Source organism: Piliocolobus tephrosceles, chromosome 9 (genome assembly GCF_002776525.5).
Source record: "Piliocolobus tephrosceles isolate RC106 chromosome 9, ASM277652v3, whole genome shotgun sequence".
Lineage (NCBI taxonomy): Eukaryota > Metazoa > Chordata > Mammalia > Primates > Cercopithecidae > Piliocolobus > Piliocolobus tephrosceles.
This window is the reverse complement of record NC_045442.1, coordinates 9,328,510-9,339,497: the sequence shown is the minus strand read 5'-3', so window position 1 is coordinate 9,339,497 and position 10,988 is coordinate 9,328,510. Positions and strand designations below refer to the sequence as shown.

Below are 10,988 nucleotides of genomic sequence, written 5' to 3'. Positions count from 1 at the left end.
AGAGGGAAGGCTTGCTGGATCTGGGTATATTTTATAGAAATACCATAGGTATAAATACACATGTGAGGATGTTAGTGAGCCAAACACGTGGCCAAATGGTACTGAAAGGGATGCTCATTGCCTCCTGGTCTTTTACAAAACAGGTGGCCAGAAAAAAAAAAAAATTACCTAGGACCTCCTCCTCCACTGTTCCCCATGTTGAAGAATGTATCCTGTTCTTTGGGTAGCAGGTTTCTCTTTAAGTCGGATGAGTAAGAGAGGACATTTCTATCCCTCCGGTGTTGATGGGAGACCCAGTGGAGTTTCTTGTGTGCCCTCTATTGCCTGCAGCCAAGTACTAAGCATGAGCATTCTCATTACCTTGTGCTACAATGAACACACAGATCAGAAATATCTGGCCCGGCACAGTGGCTCATGCCTGTAATCCCAGCACTTTGGGAGGCCAAGGAGGGCAGATCACTTGAGGCCAGGAGTTCGAGACCAGACTGGTCAACATGGTGAAACCCCATCTCTGTTAAAAACACCAAAAAATTAGGCCAGGCGCGGTAGCTCACACCTGTAATCCCAGCACTTTGGGAGGCCGAGGCAAGTGGATCATGAGGGCAGTAGTTCAAGACCAGCCTCGCCCACATGGTGAAACCCTATTTCTATTAAAAATACAAAAACTAGCTGGGTGCAAGAGTGCACACCTGTAGTCTCAGCTACTCGGGAGGCTGAGGCAGGAGAATCGCTTGAACCCAGGAGCAGAGGTTGCAGTGAGCTGAGATCATGCCACTGCACTCCAGCCTGTGTGACAGAGTAAGATTCTGTATCCAAAAAAAAAAAAAAATTAGGCCGAGGGAGGCCGAGGAAAGTGGATCATGAGGTCAGTAGTTCGAGACCAGCCTGGCCAACATGGTGAAACCCTGTCTCTATTAAAAATATAAAAACTAGCTGGGTGCAGGAGTGCACACCTGTAGTCTCAGCTACTCGGGAGGCTGAAGCAGGTGAATCACTTGAACCTGGGAGGCGGAGGTTGCAGTGAGCCAAGATTGCACCATTGCACTCCAGCCTGGGCAACAAGAATGAAACTCTGTCTCAAAAACAAACAAACAAACAAACAACAACAACAACAAAACAAGTGCAGAGCAGAGCAGAGAAGCCACGAGAGACAGGCAGATGGGTGGGCTCCAGCCGCTGTCACTGTTGCTGACTTCTTCCTAATGCTGGTTGTTCCATTCCGGGTTCCCTGGGAGCCTCAGTGCATCCCTACAATACTATTTCTTCTTGAGGGCTTCCCTGACTTACCCCATGCAGACTGGAGCACTCCTTCCCACGTTGTTTCTGGGGCACGCTGCCATCATAACCCTTGATGGACGTCTCTTGGTTTTGCCTGATCGGAGGATCCACTGCCCCTTTTCTGGTGTCTGTAGTTGATTTTGCTGAGACCCGCCCCCTGGGCCCTCACCCTTGTATGTGGTAGTGATGGGACTGCCAATCAGGCCCCCCAACCTTCTTCTGGCCAAGAGGTCAGAGTGAGCTCCTGCAGGAGTAGAGTCCTACTGGCCTCTCTCCCAGGAGTATCTGAGTCAGAGTGACACTGCTTCATTGTGGCAGTGGTGCCCAACACGCAATAATCTGTTATTTCCCACTCTTGACACTGACGGTTCCAGTACTTTCCCGGGTCTCGTTGTTCAGCATTTCCTTTGATTTTGTAAATTGCCTACACTCTACCCAACTTTCTCTTCCCCTCTGCAGTTTGGAATTCAATTAGCCAGAGTCAAGGAACCCTTACAGGCACAGCCTTTATCACACTGCCTGGCATACAGAATCTGGTCCTTGGATTGTCTTAAAGTCAGGCAGTGCAGAGCATACATCCCTGTGCCCATCAGTACCCTGGTGTTCAGTAGGTTGAAGAGTTGAAAGCAATAAATGGTGGCCTAATAACACAAACCCAAAGCCCCACAGTTTGACTAAGATGGATTGGAAACCCATACCTTAAGAGACCATATAGGCTGAAGACAAAAATCAGATCAAGAAATGTTTAACACATTTCTTGGATATAGGTTCATAAGGTATGGATTTAGGTTCATAAGGGGTCTGACTCCCATGCTGAGCATCTGTGTAACTAGCTTATGCTTTTATTCAGGTCATCCATGCTGGGTACCACGCTCTTTATAAAGAAAAATGCAGGGGCCAGGCACAGTGGTTCACACCTATAATCTCTGCACTTTGGGAGGCTGAGGCGAGAGGATACTTAGCCCAGGAGTTTGAGGCTGCAGTGAGCTATGAGTCATGCCACTGCACTCCAGTCTGGGTGACAGTACAAGACCCTGTCTCAAAAAGAAAGGAAGGAAGTGAGGGAGGGAGAGAGGGAGGGAGAAAATAAAAATGCAGGCATAAAACAACCGTGAATTTAACCCCACATGGCGTTTCTGATACTGGTAGACGTGTTGCGGTATCTAGCCTCGAAAGATGGCCACCCCTAATCAACCATGCTGCTTAGTGCTCATGCCCCTGTGTCATCCACTCCCACACTGAGCCTGGCATGGCCCTGGGTGACCAGTACAACGTGACTGAAGTGACTCTGTGACTTCCAAAGCTAAATCACAGGAAGCCCTGCAGCCTCTACTTTGTTCCCTGGGAACACTTGCCCTTGAGACATTTCCTCTTTGACTCTTGCTGTCATGCTGTGAGATACACAAGCCACATGCAGAGGCCATGTGTAGGACTCCAGAAAATAGCCCACATCAACTGACAGCCGTCTTCCAGGTTCCCAGGGCCACCCAGACCTCCTGAATCTAAACCTATGTTTTAAAAAGCCTTCCAGGTGAATCTAATGCACGTTAAAGTTTGAGAAGCTTTTCTTTTTCTTTTTCTTTTTCTTTTTCTTTTTCTTTTTCTTTCTGACAGTCTCGCTCTGTTGCCCAGGCTGGAGCGCAGTGGCGCAATCTTGGCTCACTGCAACCTCTGCCTCCCAGGTTCAAGTGATTCTCCTGCCTCAGCCTCCCGAGTAGCTGGGACAATAGGCCTGTGCCACCATGCCCGGCTAATTTTTATATTTTTAGTAGAGACGATATTTCACTGTGTTGGCCAGACTGGTCTCGAACTTCTGACCTCAGGTAATCTGCCCGCCTTGACCTCCCAAGGTGCTGCAATTATAGGTGTGAGCCACTGCGCCTGGCCTGAGAAGCGTTTCTATTATCAATGGTGCTCCGATTTTTTTTTCCACTATAGCCCATCTCAGTAAAACAGAAGATTCTTTGGCTCATATGGGCCTCACTTGGTCTGGTCTCACTTTCCAGGGAGATGGACTTTGATAATAAGAAAGTTCTTGGTGACTGGTGGGCACTTGCTACTTTTGCCTGTACCTTGTTGCTTCCTTATTCCTCTTTCACAGTGCCCTGCTTGTTTGCTTTCTTTTTACTTTTTCTTTTCTTTTTTTTTTTTTTTAGCGAAGTCTTGCTATATTGCCTAGGCTAGGGTGCAGTGGCCATTCACAGGTGCAGTTGCAGTCATGTACACTACAGCCTCCAACTCCTGGGTTCAAGTGATCTTCTTCTTCTTTTTTTTTTTTTTCTGAGACGGAGTCTCGCTCTGTGGCCCAGGCTGGAGTGCAGTGGTGCAATCTTGGCTCACTGCAACCTCCGCCTCCGGGTACAAGTGATTCTCCTGCCTCAGCCTCCTGAGCAGCTGGGATTACAGGTGCGTGCCACCACACCTGGTTCATTTTGTATTTTTGGTAAAGATGGGGTTTCTTTTTTTTTTTTTTTTTTTCCTTTTTGTGGAGAACGGGGTCTCGCTGTATCACCCAGGCAGGTCTCGAACTCCTGGGCTCAAGCTATCCTCCCGCCTCTGCCTCCCTGAGAGCTGGGATTACAGGCGTGAGCCACCGCGCCCGAGATGGGGTTTCACCATGTTGGTCAGGCTGGTCTTGAACTTCTGACCTTGTGATCCACCCACCTCAGCCTCCCAAAGTGTTGGGATTGCAGGCGTGAGCCACCACACCCGACTTCAAGTGATCTTCTTGCCCCAGCCTTCGGAGTAGCTGGGGCTCCAAGTAGGTGCTACTGCGTCCAGCTAATGTAACCTGCTTTTTGATGGGGGGGCTTTTCCTCTCCCTTTCCTTCTGGTCATGGTGGGACTGTAGGCACGTGCCCCGCCTCCAGCCCTGGTAAGGGCACAGGTCAGGCTGGAACATGACAGTATCACTTCCACTGGAACACATACAATGGGGGACACTGACCCAAGAGAGCCAATCAGAATTCTTTCTGGAACAGCCAGACCAAGTTGAGGAAAAGGATCCTCACCAGGTGGTGTACCGGAGACTCTGTGAGCCCAGAGCTGATAACCAGCCATGCCTGGCGCTGTCCATTGGTAGACTATCTGGTTGTGTGAGCCAATAAATTCCTTTTAAATTTAAGCCATTTGAAATTTGGCTTCTGTCACTGGCAGCTGAAGAGTCCTGACTATGACAAGCAAATCTGAAAGGATGAGACATATGTCTAGTATAGCAATAGATGGTTGATGGATTCATAGTTGAGCTGAAATTCAGACATGAGTTGTAGATTTGTTATAACAGGCCGAAAGCTCAGTCAGTATGTGTGCTTCCTGGCACACTGTGGTGTTCGTGTACCACTGACTAGCTCTGGCCCAAAAGATGCAAACGAGAGTCCACTGGATCAGGGTTCCGGGGAAGCTTTTGCTTTCCAGGTATAAAGGGTAAGACTTGGCTGCCACATGCCCTTTTTACTTTTCTTTCCCCTCCTTCCTGCCTGAAATGCAGTCATGATGCCTCCGGTGGAGCAGGCTAGCATGAGGGGCAGGCTGCATGCCGAGAGGGTGGTGGAGCAGAAAGCAAGAGGCAGCCTGATGGTCCTGGGAGCTGTCGTCCCATCCAGAGTTGCCTCCCTCTTGGCTTCTTGATATATGAGGAAAAGAAAAATCTGATTTGGTTGAGCAACTATGGCTGGGTTTCTGTTACATGCAGCCAAATGCAACTCTAACATAGACAATGCCCTACACTCATTGCATCCCAAGAAAAGTCTGGAATTCTCAGATCAAGTTTTAGCCTATCAGTGGCCCACACTTAGAGACTTGCCACCTTGGACCAACTGGTCATTTTTCGGGTGAGGGACCTGGATCCCTGTATTTGTTTCTTGTCACTCCGGTAAGAAATTACCATACACTTAGTGGCTTAAAACAACAGATTTATTATCTTACAGTTCTGGAGGTAAGAAGTCCTAAACTTGAAGTACCAGCAGGGCTGCATTCCTTCTGGAGACTCTAGGGGAGAATCCAATTCTTTGCCTTTTTTAGCTTCCAGAGGCCACCTGCATTTCTTGGCCCATGGCCCCTTTGTATTCAAGGCCAGCAGTGTAGTATCTTCACATCTTTCTCCCTGACCTCTGCTTCTGCTGTCACACCTCCTTCTCTGACTCTGACTCTCTCCTGCTTCCCTCTTTCCCTTATGAGGACTCATGTCCTTACACTGGGCCCACCTGGACCATCCAGGATAATCTCCCTACAGGAGCATAGGCTCTGCAAGATCTAAGTCCCTTCTGCCATGTCAGGTAATATATTTAGAGGTTGTGGGGATTGGGAGGTGGACATCTCAAGGGGGCACTATTCTGTCTACTGTAGTCCTAGAAATGAAAAGTGACTTGCTCAAGAGTACCCCACATAGCTGGCTGAAAAGAAACAACTATAGGTAGGCTCACACCACTGGCAGAAGCACCCCTTTTCCTCCTCCTTGGCATGAAGCTAAAGCCCAGCCATTCTCCAAGGTCCATTTCAGGCTGCGCCTGCCCAGAAGCCACAGCTGCCCTCCTAGGCCTGCAGAGGTCATCCTCTTGACTGTGTCTGTGTCACTCATTGCCAGTTGGCACACATTTCATCAGCAATCATGAAGGTCTTCCATTGTTCTCTGCCCAGTCTTGATCCTGGAAGGCAAGGATCACACCTCAGAACTTTTTGGTACCCCTAGTGCCCACTGCACAGAGTAGGGTCTCAATACGTGTATGGTTCATGATGTTCCTAGCAGATTCTCCAAACTGACTCACTCGGCCCCTGGAAGACTAAAAACTGCATTTCCCAGACTCCCTTGCAGCGTGGACTAGGTTCCACCAAGCCAGACACAGTGAAAGTGAGTGGGTGGCCACAGGTGGAGAAAGAGAAACTTCGGAGGGCACAGTGGTGGGTATGTTTTGTTCTTTTGAGGGCAGCTGTGCTGGGGGCTGCGCTAAGTGATGAGGCAGTGGTCCCAATGGAGTAGTAAAATTAAGTGTTTCTCATAGCTGCATAGCTCCTGGCTGTGTAGGACTTAGACCTGTCTCCCCAGGAAATCTGTAAGCTCCTTTACGTCTCATGTAAACAAAACCGCTCTAACTGGAGTGGCTTCTATTGTCAGCGACTAAGAACCCATATATAAGGTATACTACTCCCCAATCCCATTAGTGGAAATCCCCAAAGGGTAGGAATTCTATTTTATTTCACTTGTAAACAGCTCACCTAGTAAGCGTATCAACAAAATACACACAATTCATTGAACTGGACTAAAGCTATAACATTTCAACGAATTCCTCATCCTTTCTGTGAATCAAGGGGCTTGTTTTCTGCTTTTCCTGCTCTTTGTCCGCTGATCTCCTGGGAAGAAAACTTCCGAAAAGGAATACCGTTTCGGGGGCGAGCGACGCCGGGGTGCCCAGGCCGTGCCCCAGTTCCGGATTTGCGCCCGGTCTTCCCGCCCTGCCCCGCCCGCGGGACTACAGTTCCCAGGCGCCCCTGCGCTGCGGTGCCGGCGCCGGTTGGGACGCGGAGCCGAGGAGCACTGCCGGGCGCCATGGCCCCGTGGGGCGAGCGGCTGGCTGGAGTGCGCGGGGTGCTGCTCGACATCTCGGGCGTGCTGTACGACAGCGGCGCAGGCGGCGGCACGGCCATCGCCGGCTCGGTGGAGGCGGTGGCCAGGTGAGTGGGCTGCGAGGCGCCGCTGGGGGCATCGCTGCGGCCGCCGAGCTCTAAGCTCTGCCCGGTCCCCGGCTGCCGACAGGGGGCGGGGCCGCGGCTCAGGCCCCGCCTCGTTTCCCCCCTTCCCACCCCGGTGAGCTCCCAGCGCTGACCCCGGACGACCCCACTGCTGCCCCGGGTGAGCACCAGGCCTCTGCCGGTTAGGGCTGCGCGGTCAGACAGGGCGGCCTCCTGGTACGTGGGCTGCTGAGCGCTTGACCTGCGGCCAGTCTGAGTTGAGATGTGCTGTAAGGGTAAAATGCATACCCATGAACAAGTCTTGGCCGGGGGCGGTGGCTCGCATCTGTGATTCTAGCACTTGCAGAGGCAGAGGAGGGAGGATCGCTTGAGGCCAGGGATTGGAGACCACCCTGGGCAACATAGGGAGACCCTGTCTCTGCCAAAAATTTAAAAATTAGCTGGGTGTGGCGGTGCACGCCTGTAGGCCCAGCCACATTGGAGGCTGAGGCAGGAGGATCGCTTGAGTCCAGGAGGTCAAGGCTACAGTGAGCTGTGATCAGGCCACTGTACTCTAGCCTGGACTGCAGAGCGAGACTGTCTCAAAAACAAAACCCCCAAAAATATCAGACTTCGTGAGTAAAATGTAAAATAACACATGAAAATGGGTTTATGTTGTTTGCCTGTTGAAATAATATATTTTTTGTTTGTTTTGTTTTGTTTTCTTCAGACGGAGTGTCGCTCTGTCGCCCAGGCTGGAGTGCAGTGGCACGATCTCGGCTCACTGCAACCTCCACCCACCGAGTTTAAGCGATTCTCCTGCTTTGGTCTCCTGAGTAGCTGGGATTACAAGCACCCGCCATCATGCCCAGTTAATTTTTTAATTTGTTTTGTTTGAGAGTGAATTTTGTTCTTGTCTCCCAGGCTGGAAGGCAGTGGTGCAATCTCTGCTCACTGCAACCTCTGCCTCCCAAGTTCAAGCGATTCTCCTGCCTCAGCCTCCCAAACAGCTGGAATTACAGGCATGTGCCACCACACCCGGCTAATTTTTTGTATCTTCAGTAGAGACGGGATTTCACCATGTTGGGCAGGCTGGTCTCTAATTCCTGCCCTCAGGTGATCCACCTGCTTCAGCCTCCAAAGTGCTGGGATTACAGGCGTGAGCCACCGCACCCGGCCAATTTTTGTATTTTTGTGAGAGGCGGGGTTTCACCATGTTGGCCAGGCTGGTCTGGAACTCCTGACCACAGGTGATCCACCTGCTTCCACCTCACAAAGTGCTAGGATTACAGGTGTGAGCCATGTGCCCGGTTGATAATATTTTTAATATACTGTTTTAGGTTAAAATATTTGAAATTAGTTCTACCTTTTTTTAAAACGTTTGTTAATGTGCTTATTAGAAACCTTTAAATTACCTTTGTGGCTCTCATTATAATTCTGTTGGACTGCATTGGTTTAGGTGAGAGAAGGAGGAAGAAAACATCGTGCCTGCCAAGACTTGACCATGGAGGACACTTTTTTTTTTTTGAGACAAAGTTTCGCTCTTGTCTTCCAGGCCAGAGTGCAGTGGCGCCATCTCAGCTCACTGCAACCTCTGCCTCCCAGGTTCAAGCGATTCTCCTGCCTCAGCCTCCCAAGTATCTGGGATTATAGGCACCTGCCACCACGCCCAGCTCATTTTTGTATTTTTAGTAGAGACCAGGTTTCACCACATTGCCCAGGTTGGTCTGGAACTCCTGACCTCAAATGATCTGCCTGCCTCAGCCTCCCAAAGTGCTGGGATTACAGGTGTGAGCCACCGTGCCTGCCCGACACTTTTCTTTTTATAATTTTTTTTTTGAGACAAGGTCTCATGATGTTGCCAGGGTGGTCTTTAACTCCTTGGCTCAGGCAGTCCTCCTGCCTCGGTCTCCCAAAGTGCTAGGATAACAGGCATGAGCCACTGCGCCTGGCCTAATTTTTTTTTTCTTTTTCTTTTTTTTTTTTTTTGAGACAGGGTCTTACTTTGTCGCCCAGGCAGGAGTGCAGTGGTTCAATCTCAGCTCACTGCAGCCTCCACCTTAAGGGCTCAAGAGATCCTCCCACCTCAGCCTCCCAAGTAACTGGGACTACAGATGCGTGCCACCATGCCCAGCTAATTTTTTTGTATTTTTTGTAGAGATGGGGTTTTGCCATGTTGCCCAGGCCAGTCTTGAACTCCTGGGCTGAAGTAATCTGCCCATCGCAGCCTCCCAAAGTGCTGGGATTAGAGGTGTGAGCCACCGTGGCCAGCCAGAAGGACACCTTCAGTAGCATGGTTGCCACCACTGGACCTGGGCTCTGTAAGGCCTCCTGTTGGCATCCCAGGTCAGCACTGCCATCCCAGAGTCACTAGCTGGGGCACTACCTGGCTTGGTAGCCTGATGTCACTGGGCCTCAATATTCCTATCTGTAGTTGGCAGTTAAGTGAGTCTCTTGGTCCTTCTTAGAGACCCCATCCCGCCAATCTGCATGTCTGATGTCTGGGAGCTGCTGAGATAATAGGGACCCAAAGGGTCCTGCATAGTGAAGCCTGAGGTGCTTGGGAGGCTGGGAACTGGGAACAGGGAGACTTGGCTTCCAGGAGCAAGCGTGAAGGGCAGCCCAGTCCTAGGACACTCTGCGGGGTCCTGGGTCTGCTCTCAGTGTTGGCTGAAGTTCAGGGTTAAGTGATTCCTGACCTTATTCTCCATTACTCCAAAGCTTTAGACTAGCTCAGTCACAGATGAGAGCATTCTGTGGGTGGCACCGATGGGAATCCAGCAGAGCGCTCTGGGCAGTGTTTTGGGGTGAAGTGGGCCTCATTTGGGGAGCAGGAAGCCAGAGCTCAGTGCTGTGACTGGGGCAGGCAAGGCTTCATGGGAGACCTTGCCACTCATTGCTTATGGAAGATGCATTTGACATCATCTACCAGTGGTTCCACTTCTGAGAATTTGTCCTATCTCATGCGTGAGAAATGACACGAATACAAGGTCATTCCTGGCAATGCCTTTTAAATAGCAAAAGACTGGAAGCAGCTCAGATATCCATCAGTAGGGGAGTTTTAGGGTCTGTCTGTTTGTACAGCAGAATAACATGCAGTATAAAAAGGAATGAGCACCCTTGTCTATAGACATATTACCAGTGGAGACAGCAAGCACACAGCAGGGTGCATGGTGCACTGTTTCTGGTATAGAAAAGGCAGAAATGCTTGAATGTATTTCTCTTGCTGTGTTTGCATAAAGACACTGGAAGGCTGCTTCAGAGTCTGGGAAGAGCTGGAGGATAAGGAAAGTGGGGGCCACTGTGTGGTTGGAGACAGGGTAGGAGGAAGACTCTTCACTGTATAACTTTGTATATCAACGTTTTTGTTTTGGAGACAGAGTCTTGCTCTGTCACCCAGATTGGAGGACAGTGGTGCAATTTCGTCTTACTGCAACCTCTGCTTCCTAGGTTCAAACAATTCTCCTGCCTCAGCCTCCCGAGTAGCTGGGATTACAGGCACCTGCCACCATGCCTGGCTAATTTTTGTATTTTTATTAGAGATGGGGTTTCGCCATGTTGACCAGGCTGGTTTCGAACTCCTGACCTCATGTGATCTGCCCACCTTGGGTTCCCAAAGTGCTGGGATTACAGGTGTGAGTCACCGCACCTGGCCTGCATATCATTTTTAAGGTTTTTAAACTATGTGAATGTATTTTCTATTCAAAATATTACAATTCAAATATTAAATTGAATATTAAAATTCAGAATATTAATGTTTGGGCACAGTGGCTCAAACCTATAATCCCAACACTTTGGGAGGCTGGAGGTAGGAGGATTGAGACCAGCCTGGGCAACATAGCAAGACCGCATCTCTACAAAAAATACAAAAATTAGCTGGGCATGGTGGTGCACACCTGTAGTCCCAACTACTTGGGAGGCTGAGGCAGGAGAATTGCCTGAGCCCAGGAGTTTGAGACTATGAGTGTGCTACTATACTCCAGTCTGGGTGACAGAGTGAGACCCCAACTCTAAAAAAAAAAATTGTTTTTTTTTTTTTTTTTTTT

General features: G+C 49.8%; 1 protein-coding gene across 2 annotated transcripts in view; it reads left to right on the top strand.

Moving 5' to 3' along the window:
• Window positions 1–6,744: 6,744 nt before the first annotated feature.
• LHPP (phospholysine phosphohistidine inorganic pyrophosphate phosphatase) overlaps window positions 6,745–10,988 on the top strand; it is a 164,155-nt gene continuing 159,911 nt past the window's right edge. The window contains exon 1 of one of the 2 annotated variants that reach the window (XM_023224318.1): window positions 6,745–6,945. In XM_023224318.1, coding sequence (XP_023080086.1) covers window positions 6,821–6,945 — 125 coding nt within the window. In that variant the 5' untranslated portion in view covers window positions 6,745–6,820. The remainder of the gene's footprint in view (window positions 6,946–10,988) is intronic. The other variant, XM_023224319.1, reaches the window with a different exon arrangement.